The 27,309-nt window shown below is 44.8% G+C and overlaps 1 protein-coding gene across 1 annotated transcript in view; it reads left to right on the plus strand.

Moving 5' to 3' along the window:
• ADAT1 (adenosine deaminase tRNA specific 1) overlaps window positions 1-27,309 on the plus strand; it is a 109,608-nt gene that overhangs the window by 40,227 nt on the left and 42,072 nt on the right. The window contains exons 5-7 of the mRNA XM_030205077.1: window positions 12,355-12,485; window positions 13,734-14,337; window positions 26,371-26,516. Coding sequence (XP_030060937.1) covers window positions 12,355-12,485; window positions 13,734-14,337; window positions 26,371-26,516 — 881 coding nt within the window. The remainder of the gene's footprint in view (window positions 1-12,354; window positions 12,486-13,733; window positions 14,338-26,370; window positions 26,517-27,309) is intronic.

Here is a 27,309-nt window from a genome sequence, read left to right on the forward strand (position 1 = left end):
GCGACAGCCCAGAACTCTTAATGATTTAGAGATGATCTGCAAAGAGGAGTGGACCAAAATTCCTCCTGACATGTGTGCAAACCTCATCATCAACTACAGAAGACGTCTGACCGCTGTGCTTGCCAACAAGGGTTTTGCCACCAAGTATTAGGTCTTGTTTGCCAGAGGGATCAAATACTTATTTCCCTCTGCAGAATGCAAATAAATTCATATACTTTCCACAATGTGATTTTCCGGATTTAATTTGTGATGTGCTATCTCTCACTGTTACCAATAACCTACCCTTCAATTATGGGCTGCTCATGACTTTGTCAGTGGGCACACTTACAAAATCAGCAAGGGATCAAATACTTATTTCCCCCACTGTATAAGGCGTTTCTGATGCAGAAGGGTACTTCAGGAGCAGGAGTGTCAGAGGAGACTGTTCCATCCATCCTCCCTTCCAAAAGACCTCGGGAATGGGACACACATCTTGATTTTATTTTCCTGTCAAGATCAAGAAATGCCTCTTTTAGAGGAGGAAGAGGAATTAGGGGAACATTCTGGGGAAGATCCTTCGTCGTTGGATCCAGATGCGGGACCTTTGTCTCAGGGGGATGACCCCGCAGTGGCTTGAGTGTTCCATAGAGAGGACTTGCAGGATCTCATCGCTATGGTATCCTCTACTTTGCATTTTGAGGCTCCTCCTTCTGACTCGGAGGTGCGAAAGGAGGATATCTTAGTTAAAGGATCCAGAGCTTCCACAAAAGCTTTTCTGATGCATCAAGATATTTGGGAGGTTATTAAAGCGCAATGGGAGGTCCCGGATGCGGCTTTTCGTCCCTCTAAATCAATGCAGCACCTTTACCCTGTCCCAGAGCCTGATAGGGCTCTGCTTAAGCTTCCCGTGGTAGATGCCGTGGTTTCAGCTGTAACTAAGCGCAATACTGTCCCGGTAGATGGCGGAACGGCATTTCAGGATGCTCAGGATAGAAGGCTTGACACTCTTCTAAAGAATAGTTTTCATGTTTCTTCTCTGGCAGTACAGGCGGCCATTTGTGGTTCTCTGGTGGCCAGAGCTTGCTTTCGTTGGGCGGAAAGAGTTTTGGATTGCTCTTCCGATGATCTAGGCGCAATTGATATAGAGGTAGCTAAGATTGAGACAGGCTCTGCTTTTTTAGCCGATGCTCTGTATGATCTGTTGAGGGCTTCTTCTAAGTCCTTGGCCTTGGGAGTTGCAGCTCGTCGATCTCTTTGGTTGAAGGGCTGGTCGGCGGATGTGGCCTCCAAGTCTAAATTAAGTAAATTTCCTTTTAAAGGTTCTTTTTTGTTTGGTCCCTAGGGGATGCTAAAGTTCCTCGTCTTCCGGAGGATAGGCCTCAGCAGTCTAGTCACGGAGCTTTGTTTGGTCGTAGTCGTCTACGCTCTTTCCGTAGATTTCAATCTGATAGGGGTCCTCAGACTCAGAGGTCTCGGTTTTTCAGCAGGTCTCAGTCCTTTCGTGGTTATCGCAGAAGAGGCAGACTCTCAGGTGCGAGTTTTCGTTCCCCATCACGTGCTTCCCAATGAAGGTGCGAGGGCCCCTCCTCTGGTCCCTGTCGGAGCTCGGCTTTCTCAGTTTTTTCAGAGGTGGGCCCAAATTACCTCAGATCAGTGGGTCCTGGAAGTTGTCCGAGACGGTTATGCCTTAGAATTCGCAAGGCCTATTTCAGACGCCTTTCTGGAGTCTCCCTGTCGCTCTCCTCTCAAAGCACGAGCGGTTCGGGAGACTCTACAGAGGCTCTTAGATCTACAGGCTATTTGTCCAGTCCCTCCTTCCGAGTGCAGGCAAGGTCGGTATTCCATTTACTTTGTGGTGCCAAAAAAGGAGGACTCCTTTCGCCCTATTTTAGACCTCAAAGCTGTCAATTGCGCCCTCAAGATCACCAGTTTTCGTATGGAGACCCTACGATCAGTCATAGTGGCAGTCCGCAAGGGAGAGTATTTAACAGCCTTGGATTTGACGGAGGCCTATTTACATATTCCTATCCATCCGGCTCACCACAAGTTTTTGCGTTTTGCGATTCTAGGACGCCATTACCAGTTTCGCGCTCTGCCTTTCGGTCTAGCGACAGCTCCACGCACATTTACCAAAGTTATGGTCGTGGTTGCAGCGGCTCTCAGGAAGGAAGGGATCCTGGTTCACCCTTACCTAGACGACTGGTTGATAAGGGCGAAGTCTTATCAAGAGAGTTGTCAAGTCACAGAGCGAGTGGTAGCGTTCCTGCAGTCCCTAGGTTGGGTGGTGAATATAGCCAAGAGCCATCTGGTTCCCTCTCAGTCTCTAGAGTATTTGGGGGTCACCTTCGATACTGCGAGGGGTCGAGTTTTTCTTCCGCAGGGCAGGATTCTAAAGTTCAGATCTCAGATAATGAATTTGATGCAGCAGAAGGTACCTTGTGTTCGAGATTATCTTCAAGTTCTCGGTTCCATGGCAGCCACGATAGAGGTAGTTCCCTGGGCCAGGGCTCACATGCGGTCTCTTCAGTGGTCCCTTCTGGCCCGGTGGTCGGCTCAAACAGATTCCCTTCTGAGGAAGTTGTCTCTGCGCCACCGCGAGCGTGTCTCCCTATTTTGGTGGCTACGGATGCGGAATCTCACTGTAGGGATGCCATTGGAGTCTCCTCGGTGGATACCACTGACAACAGATGCCAGTCTCCGGGGCTGGGGAGCTCATTGCCTAGATCAGTGGACCCAGGGTCTGTGGTCCCCGTGGGAAGCAGCTCAATCCATCAATTTTCTAGAGACCAGAGCGATTCGGTTAGCCCTGCAGCACTTCGGTTCTCTTCTGGTGGGCAAAGCGGTGCGAATTCTCTCGGACAACGCCTCGGCAGTGGCCTACATCAACCGCCAGGGAGGAACGAGGTGCCGTCTTCTGTGTCGAGAAGCGGAGAGTCTTCTGGCGTGGGCGGAAATTCATCTCACGGCCATCTCGGCCTCGCATGTAGCAGGAGTAGACAACGTTCAAGCAGACTTTCTCAGCCGCCACACTCTTGATCCCGGGGAATGGGCTCTCAGCGATCGGGTGTTTCAGTTGATAGTAGAGCGCTGGACTCTGCCAGTACTAGACCTGTTCGCCTCCAGTCTCAACCAAAGTTCCTCGCTTCTTCAGTCGCCGAAGGGATGCAAGAGCAGCAGGGGTAGACGCCCTCTTGCAGCCGTGGCCCTCAGGCCTTCTTTACGCGTTTCCTCCATGGCCACTAATAGGTCGCCTCCTACAGAGGATCGAAGAGCACGAGGGGCCGATAATTTTGGTGGCCCCAGACTGGCCTCGGCGTCCCTGGTACGCGGATCTTCAACGTCTCTCCGTGGCCTCTCCTCTTCGGCTACCAGTGCACAAGGCTCTGCTGGTACAAGGACCAGTTCCACATCCAGACCCAGCTCAATTTTGTCTTACGGCTTGGCTCTTGAACGAGCCCGTTTAGCTAAGAGGGGTTTTTCGGCGCCAGTGATTTCCACCATGCTTCATTCTCGGCGGCGTTCCACTTCTTTAAACTATATTCGCACTTGGAGAATTTTTGAGGATTGGTGTGCAGATGCTGACATTGTTCCTTTTCGGGTGTCAGTGACTCAGATGTTAGATTTTCTGCAGCGAGGTTTTGATAAGGGCCTGTCTCTTTCTTCTTTGAAGGTGCAGGCGGCAGCTCTTTTCTGTTTCAGAGGCAGGATTCGGGGCAAGTCTTTGGCTAGTCTTCCCGAAGTAGCTTGGTTTTTGAAGGGGGTTAGTCTCCTTCGTCCACCGGTTAGCTCGGTCTTTCCAGCTTGGGACCTTAATCTGGTTCTTTCGTCTCTGACAAAGCCTCCTTTTGAGCCATTACAGGCCTGTTCTTTGAAGGATTTAACGCTTAAGACAGTGTTTTTGGTGGCTATTGCTTCTGCTCAAAGTGTCTCGGAGTTACAAGCTTTTTCCTGTAAATCTCCTTTTCTGGAATTTTCTAAAGAGCGGGTGGTCCTTCGGCCGGTTCCTTCTTTTTTGCCTAAGGTACTCTCTTGTTTTCATATGTCCCAGTCGGTTTTTCTTCCTGTTCTGGGTTCGGCCTCTGGTACGCAGGAACAGCAGAAGTTGCGTACTTTGGATGTTAAGAGAGTTCTTAAACGATATCTGGCTGTTACGGAGGACTTCTGTCGCTTGGACCGTCCTTTTCTTCTTTTTGCTGATCGCCGCAGGGGATTGTCAGCTTCTAAGCCCACGTTGTCTCGGTGGATTAAGGAGATGATAGCGTCTGCTTATCTCTTGGCGGGCAGACCAGTTCCTGAGGCGCTCAAAGCTCATTCTACACGTGGGCAGGCAGCTTTGTGGGCGGAGTGCTTCTTGGTGCCTCCAGCGGAGATCTGTAAGGCGGCGACTTGGTCTTCTCTCCATTCTTTCTCTAAGCATTACAGGCTGGATGTCCAGTGTCGTCAAGAGGCAGTCTTTGCATCACGAGTACTCACAGCAGGTTTGCTGGGGTCCCTCCCTTAGGACTACTGTTTTGTTACGTCCCATCAGTCCAATCCTGGGCCGGTCCGGAGGGATGCTAAGGAAGGAGAAATTAGACCTTACCTGCTAATTTGCTTTCCTTTAATCCCTCCGGCCCAGGCCCCTCCCGTATGCTGTTTTTCAGGCGAAGTTAATCTTTTCAGATGAAGTGAAACATTACTGTGTACAGACATTCAACTGTCGTCTACAGAGCTGTTCTGCTAGTTAGACAAAGAAATTGCATAATGTTTTTTTTTCCAAGTTTCAAGGGTTAAACAATTCATGATATTATGCAAGTTGATCAGTTAACAGAGTTTTCGTAACTCTATGTTATACATGTTGAACAGTTTAAAGAAATACATTATGATAGAAGTGTATAAAATAATGAGTGGAATGGATCGGGTGGATGTGAAGCGACTGTTCACGCTATCCAAAAATACTAGGACTAGAGGGCATGAGTTGAAGCTACAGTGTGGTAAATTTAAAACGAATTGGAGAAAATTTTTCTTCACCCAACGTGTAATTAGACTCTGGAATTCGTTGCCGGAGAACGTGGTACGGGCGGTTAGCTTGACGGAGTTTAAAAAGGGGTTAGATAGATTCCTAAAGGACAAGTCCATAGACCGCTATTAAATGGACTTGGAAAAATTCCGCATTTTTAGGTATAACTTGTCTGGAATGTTTTTACGTTTAGGGAGCGTGCCAGGTGCCCTTGACCTGGATTGGCCACTGTCGGTGACAGGATGCTGGGCTAGATGGACCTTTGGTCTTTCCCAGTATGGCACTACTTATGTACTTATTATTCTGTACATAGTTGGCCATACCTCATCTCTGAAGTGAGTTGTTGGTGAGCCTAGTATCACGGCTGAGCCGTACTTTAAGCACATTTCTCTGGTGCTTCCTGGCTGCTTGGATTCCTCATGGCACAGAATATAGGTTCTTCTTTTCCTTTCTGCTTTGTTATTCAAATACTGAGGCTAGGGTCACATAACCAGGGCTCTTATTGGCTCACTAGAGTCAGAGTTTTTTCTCAGTCTCCATCTGCTGGTAGGCGAGCACAACCCATCAGTCCAATCCTGGGCCGGTCCGGAGGGATTAAAGGAAAGCAAATTAGCAGGTAAGGTCTAATTTCTCCTTTATTCTTTTGAGATTTTGACCTGGATTGGCCACTATTGGAAACAGGATACTGGGCTTGATGGACCTTCCGTCTATCCCAGTATGGCAATGCTTATCTTCATATGTACTTATCTTGTGAGATTGAAGGTATAAATGCTGATTTTGCAAACTACATGTGTATGGATGAAGAGTTTTATGAAGTTACTGTTTGCAAAACACTGTCCAGTGTAACATTTGATGACTTTTCAGAAGTAGTGACAAAAACTCTCCCCGATTTTTAGCCAGCGGTGGGCAGAGCGGTTAAACCCATGCCAGCGCTGAACCTGGATATTCAATGCCAGACCATTTCTGGTGACTCGCATTGAATATCTGGTTTCATTTTTTGGCCAACAGCCGATATTTAGCGTTAACTGGCCATCGGCTAGTGCATAAAGATAGGAGAGCTATTTGTGCTGTCCTATTTATGTGTTAACCTCATCCGGTTAGAGCTGAATTGGTCGCTGGAAATGACCTGGCATTGAATATCCTGGTTCAGCTCCAGTGGTGGGCTTTAACCACACTACCTGCCGCCAGTTGAAAATCAGAGGGGGGGAGGGGGTTAGAGTTTTTTGCTCAACTTCTTAATAGTCATCAAATGTTGCTTTGGATGGTGTTTGGCAAACAGTAGCTTCATAAAAGCGTCCGTACACATGTAGTAACCCACCCTCGAGATAGCCGGATCCCACTTATGTGCTAAGTACAGATATTCAGCAGAGATAACCGGTTATCTCCTGCTGAATATTCTCGGATAGCCAGTTATGTGCGATTTAACCAGTCAGTGGCTATTGCTGACCAGTTAAATTGCTTTGATTATTGGGCCCTCTACTTTTAAATTTAAAAAAAAAAACACAAAATATTAGAGGTTTGCCCCTTCAACCGTTTGCGTGGTACAAAACGAGCAGTTCTCCAAGGACAAGCAGGCCACATTATTCCCACATGTGGGTGACATCATCAGACGGAGCCCCGATGTAGACGCTGAATCGCTAGCACTAAAGAAAGTTGTAGCAGCATCCCACTGTGCATTTACAACTGCCTTCCTGCCTGACACTTGAGCGCGGGTCCCTCAGTCTTATTTTTTTTCTGCAGACCTGAGAGGACAAAGAATTGGTTGGACTGTTAGATAACCGAAGAGTAAAGGGGGCGATCAGGGAAGACAAAGCCATAGCAGAATGAATTCTTTGCTTCGGCCTTCACTGAGGAAGATTTGGCAGTGATACTGGTGCCAGAAATGGTATTCGAAGCTGACGAAGAAACTGAATGAAATCTCTATAAATCTAGAGGATGTAATGGGGCAATTTGTCAAATTGAAGAATAGCAAATCTCCTGGACCGGATGGTATTCGTCCCAGAGTACTGATAGAATTGAAAAATGAACTGCCAAAACTATTGTTAGTAATATGTGAATTATCTTTAAAATCGAGCGTGGTACTGGAAGATTGGAGGGTAGCCCATGTAACGCCGATATTTAAAAAAGGTTCCAGAGGGGATCCGGGAAATTAAAGAACAAAATTACAGAGCATATTCAAAAGCATGGATTAATGAGACAAAGCCTGCGTGGATTTAGTGAAGGGAAATCTTGCCTCACCAGTCTATTACATTTCTTTGAAGGGGTGAACAAACATGTGGATAAAGGCGAGCCAGTTGATATTGTGTATCTGGATTTTCAAAAGGCATTTGACAAAGTACCTCATGAAAGACACCAGAGGAAATTGGAGAGTCATGGGATAGGAGGTAGTGTCCTATTGTGGATTAAAAACTGGTTAAAGGATAGAAAACAGAGAGTAGGGTTAAATGGTCAGTATTCTCAATGGAGAAGGGTAGATAGTGGGGTTCCTCAGGGGTCTGTGCTGGGACCGCTACTTTTTAAATATATTTATAAATGATTTAGAGATGGGAGTAACTAGTGAGGTAATTAAATTTGCTAATGACACAAAGTTATTCAAAGTTGTTAAATTGCGAGAGGATTGTGAAAAATTACAAGAGGACCTTTCGAGATTGGGAGACTGGGCATCTAAATGGCAGATGATGTTTAATGTGAGCAAGTGCAAAGTGAAGCATGTGGGAAAGAGGAACCCGAATTATAGCTACATCATGCAAGGTTCCACGTTAGGCGTCACGGACCAAGAAAGGGATCTAGGTGTTGTCGTTGATGATACTTTGAAACCTTCTGCTCGGTGCTGCTGCGGCGACTAAGAAAAGCAAATAGAATGTTAGGTATTAATAGGAAAGGAATGGAAAACAAAAGTGAGGATCTTATAATGCCTTTGTATCGGTCCATGGTGCGACCGCACCTTGAATATTATGTTCAATTCTGGTCGCCACATCTCAAAAAAGATATAGTGGAATTAGAAAAGGCACAGAGAAGAGTGACAAAAATGATAAAGGGGATGAGAATACTTCCCTATGAGGAAAAGCTGAAGCGTCTAGGGCTCTTCAGCTTGGAGAAGAGACGGCTGAGGGGAGATATGATAGAGGTCTATAAAATAATGAGTGGAATGGAATGGGTAGACGTGAATCGTTTGTTTACTGTTTCCAAAAATACTAGGACTAGGGGGCATGTGATGAAGCTACAGTGTAGTAAATTTAAAACGAATCTGAGAAACTTTTTCTTCACGCAACATGTAATTAAACTCTAGAATTCATTGCCAGAGAATTTGGTAAAGGTGGTTAGCTTAGCGGAGTTTTAAAAAAGGTTTGGACGGCTTCCTAAAGAAAAAGTCCATAGACCATTATTAAATGGACTTGGGGAAAATCCACTGCTTATTTCTGGGATAAGCAGTATAGAATGTTTTGTACTTTTTTGGGATCTTGCCAGGTACTTGTGACCTGGGTTGGCCACTGTTGGAAACAGGATACTGGGCTTGATGGACCTTTGGTCTGTCCCAGTGTGGCAATACTTATGTACTTATGACACGTTTCCTGTGCTGTTCAAAGTACTTTTTCGCTGTCATAAGTGCCTTCCCTTGTGGGTAATCATCTTTTTTTATTTATTTCTTCTGTTTTCCCTTTCTCATATTTTTATCTGGTTTCCTTTATTTTTACACGAGTGGCTGCGTGATTAGGCCACAAGCCCAATCTCAGTTTGAAGGCTCCCCTTTTTTAATTGTTCAAGATTGAGCAGTTTAATTTAGCGTGCATTCTTTATTCAATGTCCAAGATGGCTCGCTGTGGCTTTAAGCACTGCACTAAACGTTGATGCATTATTTCACTCACGGACCCGCCCAACTGGTGCATTGGGTGCCTTTGGTCAAATCATGACCCCCTCAATCTGTGATCTTTGTCTTTATATGCAGACCAGGACACAGAGAGTGCGATTGGCTCAACAGGAGAAGGTTTTTGACTTTTTGAAGGCCGGACCATCATCTTTGGCACTGGTGGCATTGACCATAGCTGCTCCGACCAGTAACCACTGGGAGTGCACCGGCATTGAGTGGGTCTTCACTTTCCTTGACACCAGGCACTGTTAGCAGGCACCAGTCAGCATCTGACACGACACCGGGGAGATGCTCGGATTCGGTCAAGTCGGCACCAGGGGATCGAGGCTTGATAAGAGTCCCAGAGTTTATTAGGAGAAAAAAAGACCACAGGTCTACATAAAACAAATCCCCAGAAGGTGGTGGAAATAAGATCATAAGCATTGCCATACTGGGACAGACCGAAGTTCCATCAATCCCAGTATCCTGTTTCCAACAGTTGCCAATCCATGTCACAAGTACCTGCAAGATACCAGAACAGTAAAATAGATTGTTTGCAGCTTATTCTAGACATAAGCAGTGGATTTTTAAACCCTGCTAAGCTAACTGCTTTGCCACACTCTCTGGCAATGTTCCAGAGCTTAATTACTGGTTGAGGGAAGAAATATTTTCTCTGATTTGTTTAAAATTTACTACTTAGTAGTATCATTGTGTGCCCCCCCACCAGTCCTAGTATTTTTGGAAAGCGTAAACAAGTGATTCACGTCTACCTGTTCCACTTCACTCAGTATTTTATAGACCTCTATCATATCTCCCCTCAGCCGTCTCTTCTTGAAGCAAAAGAACCCTAGCCACTTCATCCTTTCCTCAAAGGGAAGTCATCCCATCCCCTTTATCATTTTCATTGCCCTTCTCTGTACCTTTTCTAATTCCACTAGTTCTTTTTTGAGATGCAGTAACCAGAATTGCACACCGTACTTGAGCTGTGGTCATAAATGGAGCGCTACAAAGGCATTATAACATTCTCATTTTTGTTTTTCATTCCTTTTCTAATAATTCCTAACATTCTACAGTTCTTACTTAGCTGACGCTGCACATTGAGGAGATGATGACACCTAGACCACAGGTCTATATAAAACACCAAAATGTGGAAATTGAGAAGGTAAACTCAACATGGCTCTGTTTTTCAGTACTAAGTACCTGTATCAAGAGTCATCTAAAGCCACAAATAACCGCCTTTACCACATTCTCTGGAATATAGATTTCGACGAGCCCAAAGTATAGAGATTCTTTTATTGTCTGGATGTACCTAGGAAGGGTGTGAATAAATATGTTTTTTTTTTTTTTGTTACATTTGTACCCCGCACTTTCCCACTCATGGCAGGCTCAATGTGGCTTACATGGGGCAATGGAGGGATAAGTGACTTGCCCAGAGTCACAAGGAGCTGCCTGTGCCTGAAGTGGGAATCGAACTCAGTTCCTCAGTTCCCCAGGACCAAAGTCCGCCACTCCTCCACTGTTGCTACTATTGGAGATTCTACATGGAATGTTGCTATTCCACTAGCAACATTCCATGTAGAAGTTGGCCCTTGCAGATCACCAATGTGGCCGCGCAGGCTTCTGCTTCTGTGAGTCTGACGTCCTGCACGTAGCCTGTGCAGCCTTCTACATGGAATGTTGCTAGTGGAATAGCAACATTCCATGTAGAATCTCCAGTAGTAGCAACATTCCATGTAGAATCTCAAAGAGTATCTATTTTATTTTTGTTACATTTGTCCCCTGCACTTTCCCACTCATGGCAGGCTCAATGGGGCTTACATGGGGCAATGGAGGGTTAAGTGACTTACCCAGAGTCACAAGGAGCTGCCTGTGCCTGAAGTGGGAATTGAACTCAGTTCCTCAGGACCAAAGTCCACCACCCTAAGCACTAGGCCACTCCTCCACTGTTGCTACTATTTGAGATTCTACATGGAATGTTGCTATTCCACTAGCAACATTCCATGTAGAAGTCGGCCCTTGCAGATCAGCATTCAGCAATGTGGCCACGCAGGCTTCTGCTTCTGTGAGTCTGACGTCCTGCACAGGACGTCAGACTCACAGAAACAGAAGCCTGCGCAGCCTGGAATGTTGCTAGTGGAATAGCAACATTCCATGTAGAATCTCCAATAGTATCTATTTTATTTTTGTTACATTTGTACCCTGCGCTTTCCCACTCATGGCAGGCTCAATGCGGCTTACATGGGGCAATGGAGGGTTAAGTGACTTACCCAGAGTCACAAGGAGCTGCCTGTGCCTGAAGTGGGAATTGAACTCAGTTCCTCAGGACCAAAGTCCACCACCCTAAGCACTAGGCCACTCCTCCACTGTTGCTACTATTTGAGATTCTACATGGAATGTTGCTATTCCACTAGCAACATTCCATGTAGAAGTCGGCCCTTGCAGATCAGCATTCAGCAATGTGGCCACGCAGGCTTCTGCTTCTGTGAGTCTGACGTCCTGCACAGGACGTCAGACTCACAGAAACAGAAGCCTGCGCAGCCTGGAATGTTGCTAGTGGAATAGCAACATTCCATGTAGAATCTCCAATAGTATCTATTTTATTTTTGTTACATTTGTACCCTGCGCTTTCCCACTCATGGCAGGCTCAATGCGGCTTACATGGGGCAATGGAGGGTTAAGTGACTTGCCCAGAGTCACAAGGAGCTGCCTGTGCCTGAAGTGGGAATTGAACTCAGTTCCTCAGGACCAAAGTCCACCACCCTAACCACTAGGCCACTCCTCCACTGTTGCTACTATTTGAGATTCTATATGGAATGTTGCTATTCCACTAGCAACATTCCATGTAGAAGTCGGCCCTTGCAGATCACCAATGTGGCCGTGCAGGCTTCTGCTTCTGTGAGTCTGACATCAGGACGTCAGACTCATGGAAACAGAAGCCTGCGCAGCCTTCTACATGGAATGTTGCTAGTGGAATAGCAACATTCCATGTAGAATCTCCAATAGTAGCAACATTCCATGTAGAATCTCCAATAGTAGCAACATTCCATGTAGAATCTCCACTAGTAGCAACATTCCATGTAGAATCTCCAATAGTATCTATTTTATTTTGGTTACATTTGTACCCTGCGCTTTCCCACTCATGGCAGGCTCAATGCGGCTTACATGGGGCAATGGAGGGTTAAGTGACTTGCCCAGAGTCACAAGGAGCTGCCTGTGCCTGAAGTGGGAATCAAACTCAGTTCCTCAGGACCAAAGTCCACCACCCTAAGCACTAGGCCACTCCTCCACTCCCAGTTTGTTTTGTATCATTGGATATTTCATCAGCTTTTGATACAGTAGATCGTGTGATCTTCAGTATTTTGTTTATGCTGGGATTTAGAGGTGATGTATATTTATGGTTTACTGGTTGCTCTATGAAAGAGAAATGGGATGATGTTCTTTCGGATGTTCTTGCTGGGAATATGGATGTGCTTTTATCTTCTCTTCCAAGGTAAGTCAGAGTGCCCACATGTTTCTTTTTCATTGGCAGGTACCTCCTTCATCAGATTTCATTGGCAGTCTCACAGAAACAGAGCTCCATTTTCATTCCTGCAGTTGAAACCGGGAAATGGAAACTGAAACCAGAAATTTCCTTTGTGTTCTTTACCAGCCATACCCCATGTGAGTACTTCCCTTCTCTTACACACCCTTGGGAGAAGGGTCTCATACCACATTCACGTGAGGGTCTGGGTGATGGATTTGGTAAACTGCCTTTCTGTGGTACAGCCAAAGCAGTTTCTGAATTACATAACATAAAGACCTGCACAGTCCATCCAGTCTGCTCATCAAGATAAACTCATGGCGTGAGGTATGATGTGATACTACATATGTCCCTGTCATTTTCAGGGCGCAGACCACTGAAACTGTCATCAAAGCCCCACTGCAGCCCATCCAAATCTATCTAGCCACGATCGGCACAGACTGTAGAAGTCTGCCCAGCTCCATCTTTGCTTCTCAATTACTGGTGTTGTATTTATCCCCTGCATTTTTTAATTCCATTACCGTTTTCATTGCCACTTTCGCTGTCCCTAGTAGGCTCACAATCTACGTTTTGTAGCTGCACTGGGAATCGAACCCCCTGCTTCTCAGCCTACTGTTCAAAGCATTAGGCTACTCCACTCCACTGAGTGTGCCATACAGTGGCGTAGCTATGTGGGGCCTGGGGGACCTGGGCCCCCTCAGATTTGGCCCTGGCCCCACCACCAACCCCTTCAACCCCGCCGCCGCCATCTTTGATCCCCCTCCCCCGGCGTCACCAACCCTCCCCCATCGCCGTCGAGTACCTGTGCTGGCGGGGGTCCCCAATCCCCGCCAGCCGAAGTTCTGTGTCTTCAGCCCGTCTGGGCCGGTGCGTTGCTGCAGCCTGCAGCAGCTGATCTGATTCTGTAAGCGGGAAGCCGATTCTCTTTGCGTGGTATGAATTGTCCTGACGTCCTGCACGTAGGACGTCGGGGGGGGGGGGGGGGGGGGTCAAAAATGGCGGCGGGGGAGGGATAAAATGTGCCCCCTCACCTTGGCTCTGGCCCCCCCCCCCCCTCCCACCGAAGTCTGGCTACGCCCCTGGTGCCACAGCTTTCTCTAGTATTTCCATGTCATAAGAGAAAAAGTTCTGTTTGCATTCTTTGCTCTGACCCAGGTTAGTAATACAGTGAAATTTTAATTGTACAAGACCGTTCCTTTTCCCACAAGCAAAAAGACAAAGGTCTATAACTCTTTCATATCTCTGCATTATGGTAAATCATTTAGTTATGCTACAATTGAAAACATATGCACGTTACTCTGTTTGATAATATTTGCATCCTTTGAATTATTATTATTATTATTTCCAACATATGTGAACTGATTCTCATGGAGTTTTCTCTCTGGAAGGTGGCGATGCTTCTATTATTCCAGTCCTAGAACATGAAGTCCATCTGCCTGTTGCACCCCCAAGTACCCCTCACCTCTCTCTGCAAGACAAGGAGATTGCTAACCAGGTGATAACAGAAAATAGCAAAAGAAAGATGGACAACAGTACAAGCTGCTCATCCACCAAGAGAATGAAGTATTTGGAGCAAGCACAAGCAAATCATCTGCTAAAAAAGCACAGCACAGAAGAAACGGCAACTTCCGGAATCCAGAAATCTGTTGAGGATCAACCTGCAAAAGCATTAACTGACCATAAAGCTGATCCAATTCTGGCAAGAGTGGTGGATGTTTACAGGACCGGAGCAAAGTGTGTGCCAGGCGAGAATCAGGATACACACAGCCCTGGTATTAATTATCACTCTGTAGGATTATTACGGGTAAAACCAGGGCGAGGAGACCAGACGCTCTCCATGTCCTGCAGTGATAAAATGGCCCGCTGGAATGTGCTGGGGTCTCAGGGGGCACTCCTCATGCATTTCCTGCAGTCGCCACTATATTTTTCCACAGTTGTAGTTGGGAAGTGCCCTTACAGCCAAGAATCCATGAAGAGAGCACTTATTGACAGGTAAAATACACATGTTGAGTCCTGGAAATTTTCTGTGAGTGCTAACAACTGAGTCTTAGACAAAATATAAGTCTCAGTATCTTTGGTTTGCAGTATATTATGTGATATATATCTAACTGACCAGAACTATCAAGGAGATCCATATTCACACTGTTTATTTATTGCATTCTCTATCCGTATGACATTTTCTACTTATCCCTGTCCTTTCAGTCTAAAATTTCATAGACATATAAAATGAAAGCCTAGAAAATGATGACAGATAAGGAGCATATGGCCTCTCAATTCTGCCCATTGATAATAAACTAGTCGTCCTTTTCTCTTTCTTAGAGATCCTCTGTGCTTCTCCCAAGCTTTTTAAAATTCGGATATAGTTCTCGTCTCCATCCCCTCCGCACCTCAAGTACCCTTTCCATGAAGTAGCATTTCCTCAGGTCCCCTTTCACCTTCGTTCCACAGCTTTCTTTCACGTGAGAGAGACTTGCCTCCTGTACGTTTATTCCGCTTAGGTATTTAAATGTCTCTTTCATATCTCCCCTCTCCTGCCTTTCTTCCAAAGTATACATATTGAGATCTTTATGATCACGACCATTTTAGTAGCTGCTCTGTGGGCCAACTCCATCTTGTTTATATCTTTTGAAGGTGGTCTCCAGAATTGTACACAATATTCTAAATGAGGTCTCAACCAGAGACTTAAACAGAGGCTTCACCTCCTATGTGTCCGAGCATCCTTCTGGCTTTTGCTGTCTGTCACCTTTTCTACCCATTTGGCCATTTTTTTTTTTAAATTTCAGTTTGAATCGATCACAACGAGCATAATAAGATACGAAAAAAAACCCTCTTCTGGTACCCAGTTGTTTCTTCAAGGCACAAGTCCATACATCAGTGATTTTTTTATATCCCTAAATAGACAAGAAGAGGTTTCCACTCCTTATCAAATTGTTCCAGCTTATCACGGTACATTGCGGATAATTTTTCCATCAGGTTCAACCTAGCCTTCCATTGCTATATGCTCAGGTCCTCCTGCTGCCCATTTATATACAATTTTGCACCGTGCTGCAGTCAAGCAGGCCCCAGTTTGGTTTCTATATTGACCTCCAGGTACCTCTTTCCAATATCCCAGTAACAACTTAGGATTCCACTTAATATCCTGCTTAAACCTCCCCTTATTTCCTCTTTTATTTATTCACAAATACATGTAGAGTTATTATTTCCAACCCTAAACAATATAACACATTTTAAAAATGTGTGTGTGGGGGGGATACTATGGAAACAGGTATAGATATATAGCTCAAAACATAAATATCAAAAAGTGAATAAAAATACCTTTACAGTATTTTTACATCTATACATATGCAGCATTCTAAAGGTTTTTTTTTAGGGCTTCAGACAGAGATTCGTGTAGTTGAGAGATGTCAAAGGACTTTCCCAGGAATAAATCTTTGAGTGTATCCAGACCTACTTTTTAACATATTTTCTGCTGCAATCAAAAATGTGCATTGAAAAACTTAGAAAAATATTTTGAAATTGTTAAACAGGTGAGTACTTATCTGAAGCAGCACAAACACTAACAATTACTCTCCCACTGTCAGGAAGCACCTACAGCAAACAACCTGCTGTTGAAGACTGTCTCATTAGATTAAAGTTCCATATTCTGTAAGTTTAAAAAGAAAAATTTGATGATGTTTCCTTCATAGTATTTTTGCACTCTCGGTGAATGATTAGTTTTAGTGTTTATTATTCTGTTATGCCTATACGATTGTTTGAGTTGTGTCATCATTGTTGAAATTAAAGTTCCATGTACGTAAAAAGCAGCAGTGAAGAGGCACAAAAGTGTTTCGTCAGCGAGTTTGCCTGCTTCAGGGCTTTGGCTGTTTCATCTCTTGCCTCACGTTTTTAACAGGGCAAAATACTGCTGACAAATCTTATTCCATTTTATTTACTTTTTTGATATTTATGTTTTGAGATATATATCCTAAGTATTATACTTTTTTTTATTTATTGGACAATCCACCACATGTGAAAGCCACTACCTTTGTTCCTGTAGTTCCCAATGATGTATTAGGAATCATTTCCCCCATTCTTCACTGTAGTCATATACCATCTTGTCATCAATTTAAGACTATTCTCCTTACGTTTTATGGATATTAATGATTTATAGCAAAAAAACACGCAGGTGTGGATTAACCAAATATATTAATGAAATCACAAAAACTAATCCACTTACTGAAAAACGACAGATCTGATATGCCTCGGAAGGAAAAGCCTCAAAGAGCTCAAAATCTTTCAAGATTTAACGAGCTGAAGGGGATCTATAAAGATCTCTACTCTTTCATCATTGGCAAAAACCTTCCTTAATAATTTATATTTTTCAAAAAGGTTTTAAATAATACATTTCTTCTGCTGCTCACTGTAAGTCAGTACAATCTTTTCTGGCAGATATGTCCATGTCTTTTTTCAAATATTAATAAACCAACACTTATATTTGCAGAGTCTGTACTGTTTTCAACAATAGAGCCAAGCCGATAAAGAATTAGAGCATAAGAGTAGCCATACAGGGTCAGGTCAATGGTCCATCTAGCCCAGTATCCTGTTTCCAAACAGTGGCCAAGCCAGGTCGCAAGTACCTGGCAGAAACTCAAATCATGGCAACACTCCATACTACAAATCCCAGGGCAAGCAGTTGCTTCCCATGTCTGTCTCAATAGCCAATAAGTCCAGACAGTGACCTGCATGATGGGTAGGTTTCGTCGTATGAATGATAAAATCAACATCTAGTAGGAGATGAAAAAAATCCTTTTCTAGTTGAGAAAAAGGAGCAGCAAGATGAATATTAAAATCCCCTAATGAGACCAAAATCAGCAACTATACAACTGAGTTCATTAAAAGGAAGATAATGTAAGAGGTGGAGGATGATAGAGCAAAAGACAGATTACCAGGAATAGGTTAGCCAGTGAATAATTAGAATATCTTGAGAAAGGAGAAACTGGAAATTTCTTTGGGAAGGAAAGAACTGCTTGCAAAAAGCACAATATTTCTACCGTGTCTGGATGAGCAGTGGAAGGAGGAGGAGTAGGTAGAAGGACAAGCTTGAGTAAGATAGTCTCACCTTGCTTTAGCCAAATTTCAGTAATAGCTAGTATAGCAGTCTGAGATGAATCAAGAGGTCTGCAAAATCCTTAGTGATATAGAACAAGTAAAAGCAAATTGATTATTTACTCTTTCAAAAAGTACAAAGACTAGGGGACACTCAATAAAGTTACACAAACACTTTTAAACAAATAGGAAGAAATATTTTTTCTCTCAACGAATAGTTAATCTCTGGAACTCATCAGAAGATGTGGTTACAGTGCTTAGCATATCTAGGTTTAAAAAGGGTTTGGACAAGTTCCTGGAGGAAAAGTTCATAGTCTGCTGTTGAGATAGACATGGATAAGCCTCCACTTGCCCTGGGATTAGTAGCATGCAATCTTGCAACAATTTAGGTTTCTGTGAGGTACTTTTGACCTGGATTGGCCACTGTTGGAAATAGGATACTGAGCTAGATGGACAGTTGGTCTGACCCAGTATGGCTATTCTTATGTTCTTACGTAAATCAAAGGAGATAGAACCCTTAGCTTTTAAGGAACCAACGTTGATCAAGGTTAGACAGTGGAACAAGAAACTGATGATAAAGGAAAAACCTGTGCTGAAGAGGTTAAACATCACTGGATGGTGATGAAGCTGAGGGTGGTGGCCTATGTGTGCAATGATATTACTGGAGTCATTGGATAAGAGAAATAAAGTAAAACAAACATGCAGGAAACGTGCAGGAGACGCGAAAAGGAGAACAACTGCTCCTTTATTGCATGCCAGTGGTGTCTACGTGCCAACTTTCCACCTGATAGTGACTTTCAAAAAGGGTGCAGAGCTTCTTCAGGAGAGGGTCTAGCAGCAGGTAGGTAAAAAGGACACTACAAATAAGCACAAGAACAGCTAATTAAAAGCAGTCTCCAGTACAATTAATTGAGTAACAATCAACATGTACCGCAGAGAAGTTCAGATTTAAACTTTCCAGCTCGGCACCTGGGGATGGAGCTTCTTCAGAACTACTACTACTACTACTACTTAGCATTTCTATAGCGCTGCCAGGGTTACGCAGCGCTGTACAAGTTTCACATGGGGAAGGACAGTCCCTGCTCAGGAGAGCTTACAATCTAAAGGTTACAAACTATGTAGTCAGTGTAGGTAGCTTACAATCTAAAGGTTATAACTAAATAGCTTACAATCTAGAGGTTACAAACTATGTAGTCAGTGTAGGTAACATGAATGGGGAAGGTGGTTAGGCGCCAAAGGCAAGGGAGAAGAGATGGGCTTTGAGTAAGGACTTGAAGATGGGCAGGGAGGGCGCATGGCGTATGGGCTCGGGAAGTCTGTTCCAGGCATAAGGTGATGCGAGGCAGAAGGGGCGGAGTCTGGAGTTAGCGGTGGTAGAGAAGGGTACAGATAGGAGTGATTTGTCCTGAGAGCGGAGGTTACGAGTGGGAACATACGGGGAGAGGAGGGCAGAGAGGTAGTGGGGGGCTGCAGATTGAGTGCACTTGAAAGTCAATAGGAGAAGCTTGAACTGTATACGGTAGTGGATTGGGAGCCAGTGAAGCGACTTGAGGAGAGGGGTGATGTGAGAGTATCGGTTCACGCGGTAGATAAGACGTGCGGTGGAATTTTGGACAGATTGAAGGGGGGATAGATGGCTGAGCGGGAGGCCAGCGAGAAGAAGGTTGCAGTAGTCAAGGCGAGAGGTAACGAGCGAGTGGACGAGGGTTCGGGTGGTCTGTTCAGAGAGGAAAGGGCGGATTTTGCTAATATTATAGAGGAAGAAGTGACAGGTCTTAGCTGTCTGCTGGATATGGGCAGAAAAGGAAAGGGAGGAGTCGAAGATGACTCCGAGATTGCGGGCTGAAGAGACAGGGAGGATGAGGGCGTTGTCCACAGAGACGGAAAGTGGGGGAAGAGGAGATGAGGGTTTGAGTGGAAAAACAAGGAGCTCAGTCTTTGCCATGTTCAGTTTCAGATGCCGGTTGGACATCCAGGCAGCGATGTCTGAGCGGCAGGCCGAAACTTTGGCCTGGGTTTCGACTGTGATGTCGAGAGATAAAGCTGGGTGTCATCAGCATAGAAGTGGTACTGGAAACCATGTGATGAGATCAGCGAGCCCAGGGAAGAGGTGTAGATCGAGAAAAGAAGTGGTCCAAGGACAGATCCTTGAGGAACCCCAACAGAGAGCGGGATGGGGGTGGAAGAAGTGCCGTTAGAAAATACTCTGAAGGTGCGTTGGGAAAGGTACGACGAGAACCAGGAGAGGACGGAGCCCTGGAACCCGAATGAGGACAGTGTGGCAAGAAGTAAATTGTGATTGACGGTGTCAAAGGCGGCCGATAGGTCGAGGAGGATGAGGATGGAATAGTGACCTTTGGATTTGGCAAGGAACAGGTCGTTGCAGACTTTGGAGAGTGCTGTTTCTGTCGAGTGTAGTGGGCGAAACCCGGATTGAAGCGGATCGAGGACGGCCTGAGAGGAGAGGAAATCAAGGCAGCGGCTGTGGACAGCGCGTTCAAGTATTTTGGAGAGGAAGAGTAGAAGAGAGATGGGGCGGTAGTTGGAGGGACAGGTGGGGTCAAGTGAAGGTTTTTTTGAGAAGTGGTGTGACTACAGCGTGCTTGAAGGTGTCAGGGACAGTAGCAGTGGAGAGAGAGAGGTTGAGGATGTGACAGATTGAGGGGATAACTGTAGGAGAGATGTTGGTAAGCAGATTGGTGGGAATCGGATCAGAGGAACAGGTGGTGCACTTAGAGGAAGAAAGAAGGCGAGCAGTGTCCTCTTCGGTGATCTCAGGGAAGGAGGAGAAGGAGGCGTTAGGTTGGTTGAGGGAGTGGGTTAAGAAGTCACAGGGAGGAGAAGGCTTGGAAGTGAATTCAAGGTTTATCTTCTGCACTTTATCGCGGAAGTAATCAGCTAGTGTTTGAGGAGAGAGTGAAGGGGGGTGGGGGCGGAGGGCACTTTAAGTAGGGAGTTGAGGGTGGCAAAGAGGCGGCGAGGGTTGGAGCCAAGAGAATTGGTTAATTGAGAGTAATATTCCTGTTTGGCAAGGAATAGGGAGGACTGGAAGGAGGAAAGCATGAATTTGTAATGGGTGAAGTCTGACAGGGTGCGAGATTTCCTCCAGAGTCGTTCCGCGGAACGGGTGCAGGAGCGAAGGTAACGGATGCAAGGGGTTAACCAGGGCTGAGGATTAATGCGCTTAGTGGGGCGAAAGACAGATGGTGCTAGGGTATCCAGAGCTGTGGAGAGAATTTCATTGTAGGTCTAGCAGCAGGAAGGTAACAAGGACACTGATAGTGACATTAAAAAATGTGGCAGAGTTTCTTCGGGAGAGAGTCCAGCAGCAGGAAGATAACAAGGATACAAGAACAGCTAGTTAAAAACACACACCCTAATATTCAGCGGGCAGTACTTTGCTGCCTGCGTTCAACCCAGATATTCAATGCCAGGCCATTTCCAGTCACCGGCATTTTCAACGCCGGCTAGCTCATGACCAGTTAAGCTGATATTCAGACTTAACCAGCCATGGCTTAGCAGGCAAAGATAGGCCTGTTTTTTATGTGGCCTTATTTGGTTGCTAAACCTGACTGGTTACGTTCAGAATATCAGGACTTAACCGGTCATGGCCCTAGAACACCCCCAACATGGCTGGCTTTATTTTTGGCACTAACGAGGCATTTTTAGTGGTGATAATTGGGTACATGCAGCTGAAAATGACCGGTTATCCGCTGACACGCAAGTTAAACAGTCTGTGGCTGTTCCTGGCTGGTTAACTTGTGCTGAATATCGGACCCATAGTCTCCTTCACAATAAAATGGTTAACAGTCACATATTCCTCCCTTTCACCCTTGAACTACTTTTTGTTCTTCTTATCTCTAACAATTTCTTGTCTCTCCATTCTCCCTCAAATATTCTGTGCAATTCTAGTCACTGCATCTCAAAAAAAAAAATAGTGGGATTAGAAAAGGTACTGAGAAGGATGATGAAAATGATAAAGGGGACAGGATGACTTCTCTGGGAGGAAAGGCTAGGGCTTTTCAACTTGGAGACCAGATAGCTGAGGGGAGATATGATGAGTGCAATGAAACAGGTAGACGTGAAATTGCTTGTTTACTCTTTCCAAAAATACAAGAACTAGGGGGCACACAATGAACCTATGAAGTAGTAGCTATAAAATACATTGGAGAAAATATGTCTTCACTCAATGTGTAATTAAACTCTGGAATTTGTGTTTATGGTAGTTGCAGTATAGAAATGCCTGTATTGTATTATATTGTTTATTTATTTGTTACATTTATATCCCACATTTTCCCACCTATTTGTAGGCTCAATGTGGCTTACATAGTACCAGAGAGGTGTTACAGACTCCGGTGTAAACAAATACAAAGTGATGTTGTGGTAGGTAAAGTTCGTGTGGCACAGCCACACTAGGGAATCGTACAACGCAAGAGTTGTGCTATGTCCATTACGTTCTTTAGTTTTGTTGTGTTGCAAAGATCAGGCATTTATGTTGGATCGGTAGGGTATGCCTTTTTTAATCAGGTTAATTTTTAGTGTTTTCTGGAAGTTTAGGTGATCGTTCGTAGTTTTCAAGGCTTTTGGTAATGCGTTCCACAGTTGTGTGTTTATGTAGGAAAAACTGGACACGTAAGTTGATTTGTATTTGAGTCCTTTGCAGCTTGGGTAGTGCAGATTTAGATATGTTTGTGTTGATTCGGATGTGTTTCTAGTAGGTCGATCAAGTCTGTCATGTATCCCGGAGCTTCACCGTAGATAATTTTGTGAACCAGAGTGCAGATTTTGAAAGCTATGCGTTCTTTGATTGGGAGCCAGTGTAGTTTTTTGCGAAGGGGTTTTTGCACTTTCAAATCGTATTTTTCCGAAGATATAAGTACATAAGTATTGCCATACTGGGAAAGACCAAAGGTCCATCAAGCCCACCATTTTGTTTCCAACAGTGGCCAATCCAGGTCACAAATATCTGGCAAGATCCCAAAAAATAAGATAAGCCTAGCTGCCGTGTTTTGAGCGGTCTGAAGTTTCGTTAAGGTTTGTTCTTTGCATCCCGCATAAATTCCATTGCAGTAGTCTACATGGCTTAGTACCGTTGATTGTACCAGGTTGCAAAATGTTCCCCTCGGGAAGAATTGTTTCACGCGTTTGAGTTTCCACATTGAGTTGAACATTTTCTTTGTTGTTGATGTCACTTGGCTCTCTACTGTTAAGTTGTGGTCCATTGTAACGCAGAGTATTTTCAGGCTGTCTGAGATAGGGAGGGTGTAATCTGGGGTGTTCATAATAGTGGGGTTATCCGCGCTGTGTGGGGATGAGAGGATGAGACAGTGTGTTTTTTCTTTGTTTAGTTTTAGTTGAAATGCATTTGCCCAAGAGTCCGTGATGTTCAAGCTGATCTTGATTTCGTTGATGATTTCTGTTTGTTTAGATTTGTAAGGAATGAATATTGTGACATCGTCTGCATAGATGAAAGGGTTAAGGCCTTGGTTGGATAAGGACTTGGCTAGTGGGGTCATCATTAGGTTGAAAAAAGGGAAAAAAGACTAAACGTCAGCCGGCGTGGCTAAACAGTAAGATAAAGGAAATCATTAGAGCCAAAAAAACAATCCTTCAGAAAGTGGAGAAGAGAACCAACTGAAAGTAACAGGATAGATCATAAGGAATGCCAAGCCAAATGCAAAGCGGAGATAAGGAGGGCAAAAAAGGACTTTGAGAAGAAATTAGCGTTGGAAGCAAAAATACATAGTAAAAATTTTTTTAGATACATTAAAAGCAGGAAACCGGCCAAAGAGTCGGTTGGGCCGCTGGACGAAAATGGTGTTAAAGGGGCGATCAAGGAGGACAAAGCCGTAGCGGAGAAATTAAATGAATTCTTTGCTTCGGTCTTCACCGAGGAGGATTTGGGGGGGACACCGGTGCCGGAAAGAATATTTGAAGCGGGGGAGTCGGAGAAACTAAACAAATTCTCTGTAACCTTGGAGGATGTAATGGGTCAGTTCAGCAAGCTGAAGAGTAGTAAATCACCGGGACCTGATGGTATTCATCCCAGAGTATTAATAGAACTAAAAAATGAACTTGCGGAGCTACTGTTAGAAATATGCAATCTGTCCCTAAAATCGAGTGTAGTACCGGAAGACTGGAGGGTAGCCAATGTTACTCCGATTTTTAAGAAGGGTTCCAGAGGAGATCCGGGAAATTATAGACCGGTGAGTCTGACGTCGGTGCCGGGCAAGATGGTGGAGGCTATTATTAAGAATAAAATTGCAGAGCATATACAAAAACATGGACTGATGAGACAAAGTCAGCACGGATTTAGTGAAGGGAAGTCTTGCCTCACCAATCTAATGCATTTTTTTGAGGGGGTAAGCAAACATGTGGACAATGGGGAGCCGGTTGATATTGTATATCTGGATTTTCAGAAGGCGTTTGACAAAGTGCCGCACGAAAGACTCCTGAAGAAATTGCAGAGCCATGGAATCGGAGGTAGGGTATTATTATGGATTAAGAACTGGTTGAAAGATAGGAAGCAGAGAGTAGGATTGCGTGGCCAGTATTCTCAGTGGAGGAGGGTAGTTAGTGGGGTCCCGCAGGGGTCTGTGCTGGGTCCGTTGCTTTTTAATGTATTTATAAATGACCTAGAGATGGGAATAACTAGTGAGGTAATTAAATTCGCTGATGACACAAAATTATTCAGGGTCGTCAAGTCGCAGGAGGAATGTGAACGATTACAGGAGGACCTTGCGAGACTGGGAGAATGGGCGTGCAAGTGGCAGATGAAGTTCAATGTTGACAAGTGCAAAGTGATGCATGTGGGTAAGAGGAACCCGAATTATAGCTACGTCTTGCAAGGTTCCGCGTTAGGAGTTACGGATCAAGAAAGGGATCTGGGTGTCGTCGTCGATGATACGCTGAAACCTTCTGCTCAGTGTGCTGCTGCGGCTAGGAAAGCGAATAGAATGTTGGGTGTTATTAGGAAGGGTATGGAGTCCAGGTGTGCGGATGTTATAATGCCGTTGTATCGCTCCATGGTGCGACCGCACCTGGAGTATTGTGTTCAGTACTGGTCTCCGTGTCTCAAAAAAGATATAGTAGAATTGGAAAAGGTACAGCGAAGGGCGACGAAAATGATAGTGGGGATGGGACGACTTTCCTATGAAGAGAGGCTGAGAAGGCTAGGGCTTTTCAGCTTGGAGAAGAGACGGCTGAGGGGAGATATGATAGAAGTGTATAAAATAATGAGTGGAATGGATCGGGTGGATGTGAAGCGACTGTTCACGCTATCCAAAAATACTAGGACTAGAGGGCATGAGTTGAAGCTACAGTGTGGTAAATTTAAAACGAATCGGAGAAAATTTTTCTTCACCCAACGTGTAATTAGACTCTGGAATTCGTTGCCGGAGAACGTGGTACGGGCGGTTAGCTTGACGGAGTTTAAAAAGGGGTTAGATAGATTCCTAAAGGACAAGTCCATAGACCGCTATTAAATGGACTTGGAAAAATTCCGCATTTTTAGGTATAACTTGTCTGGAATGTTTTTACGTTTGGGGAGCGTGCCAGGTGCCCTTGACCTGGATTGGCCACTGTCGGTGACAGGATGATGGGCTAGATGGACCTTTGGTCTTTCCCAGTATGGCACTACTTATGTACTTATGATAGCGGTGATCCTTGTGGTACTCCGCAGTCTGCTTTCCACGGTGATGATATGTTTGAATTTGATTTGACTTGATATGTTCTTGTGGTTAGGAAACCCTTGATCCAGCTAAGTGTGTTTCCACCAATCCCAAACTTATCTAGTAATCTTATTAATATATTATGGTTTACCATGTTGAATGCACTAGACATGTCGAATTAGAGGAGGAGGAGGATGTTTTTGCCTATTGCTATTTCCTGCTTGAATTTGGCTAGGAGAGTGAGTAGTTTCTGTGCTGTGTAGGGGGCGAAAACCTGACTGTGATTCGTGTAATATTGAGAATTTGTTTATATAATCTGTAAATTGTTTGGCTACCATGCTTTCCTTCAGTTTGACTGACAACGGAATGGATGCTACTGGACGGTAGTTAGTGATTTTATTTGTTGCCAGAGAATATGGTAAAATCAGTTAGCAGGGTTTAAAAAAGGTTTGGATAATTTTAAGCCATTATTAAGATGGACGTGGGAAAATCCACTGTTTATTTCCAGGATGAGCATCATAAAATCTGTTTTAAGTAGACTTAGATTGGCTACTATTGGAAACAGGGTACTGGGCTTGATGGACCTTCAGTCTGTCCAAGTAACATAACATATAGTAACATAGTAGATGACGGCAGAAAAAGACCTGCACGGTCCATCCAGTCTGCCCAACAAGATGAACTCGTGTATACCTTACCTTGATTTGTACCTGTCTTTTTCAGGGCACAGACCGTATAAGTCTGCCCAGCACTATCCCCTCCTCCCAACCACCAGCTCCGCCTCCCACCACCGGCTCTGGCACAGACCGTATAAGTCTGCCTACCACTATCTTCGCCTCCCAACCACCAACCCCTCTTCCCCCCACCGGCTCCGCCACCCAATTTTGGCTAAGCTTCTGAGGATCCATTCCTTCTGCACAGGATTCCTTTATGTATATCCCACGCATATTTGAATTCGGTTACCGTTTTCATCTCCACCACCTCCTGTGGGAGGGCATTCCAAGCATCCATCACTCTCTCTGTGAAAAAATACTTCCTGACATCTTTTTTTGAGTCTTGTTTATGTTCTTATGACTTCTTTACCAGCTTCACTTAACTTTTCCAGATATTGTTGCTTATCTGCCTCTTTCTGCTCTCTCTTGTAATTTATGAAGGCTAACTTCATTTTCCTTACCTGTTCAACTACATTTTTTGGTATACATCTATTTCTTTCCCTTTATTAAGTGTTAGGTAAAATGGTAAACCCTGATTTATTTTTTGCCTCTGTATCCAGGTGCCAAGATATTTCGTCCTTGCCTGATGGTTTCAAGGTTCAGGAGATGAAAATTCTGCAGTCCAATTTGGAGTTTACACATGGTCGCCTTGCTGTCACTACCTCCTGTGGCAATGGCAAAGAAAAACTTACTCCTTGTGGTGCGGGTGAGCTACAGAAAGAGATGTTTTTAGTGCCAGAGGGGATCACAAAAAAGCTGTATTACCTCTTAGAGTCTGGGATTCTCTTGGAACATACTTAACATTAGACATCTAAATGGTATTTTGGCAGAATATTTGGAATGCTATTGTGGAGTCAAACTGAGTGGTTCAGAACTAGAGCGAGAAGACGCCAGTTGCTTATAACAACATAGTAACGTAGTAAATCAGGCGACCCTCAGGGGGAGGAATGCTGGCTTCGGCCTAACACCTGGTAAGCCTTTCCTCAGCTGAGAGGTGCCCAGCTCTACCACCGGCTGCCTTTCAGGTGCTGTGGAGGACTTGCAGCTCATCTGCATATCCTTACAGCCTTCTCCGGGGTGACACCCAGGTCCACTCCGATCCACTCAGGGCCTCCGCTCTTAGGCGCGCGGGGCATTTTTCTCTTTACATCTTGCTAAAGTACCTCAGTCATTTATGGCCCCTATTCATATTCTCTTCCTAGCCCTGTCCCTTCCTAATCTTTTCCCTCACCCCCTACCTCTCTCCGCTACAGGAACTCACTGCCCATCCATCGACTTCATCACCTCACCTTCTCTCCTACCCTCTTCCTCCCTCTTGGCTTTTAATCTCCGCCTCTTTCTTCCGTCCATTTTGCCTTCCCCATTCCACCTAAATACCTCTCGCCTTCGACGCCTTCGTGGCCACACCTCTCCTACTCTCCTCCGCTCTCTTTTACTCCTTCTCTTACTCTCAGCCGGTGACATCAATCCCAATCCTGGCCCCCCTCACCAACTGTTAT

Source organism: Microcaecilia unicolor, chromosome 5 (assembly GCF_901765095.1).
Source record: "Microcaecilia unicolor chromosome 5, aMicUni1.1, whole genome shotgun sequence".
Lineage (NCBI taxonomy): Eukaryota > Metazoa > Chordata > Amphibia > Gymnophiona > Siphonopidae > Microcaecilia > Microcaecilia unicolor.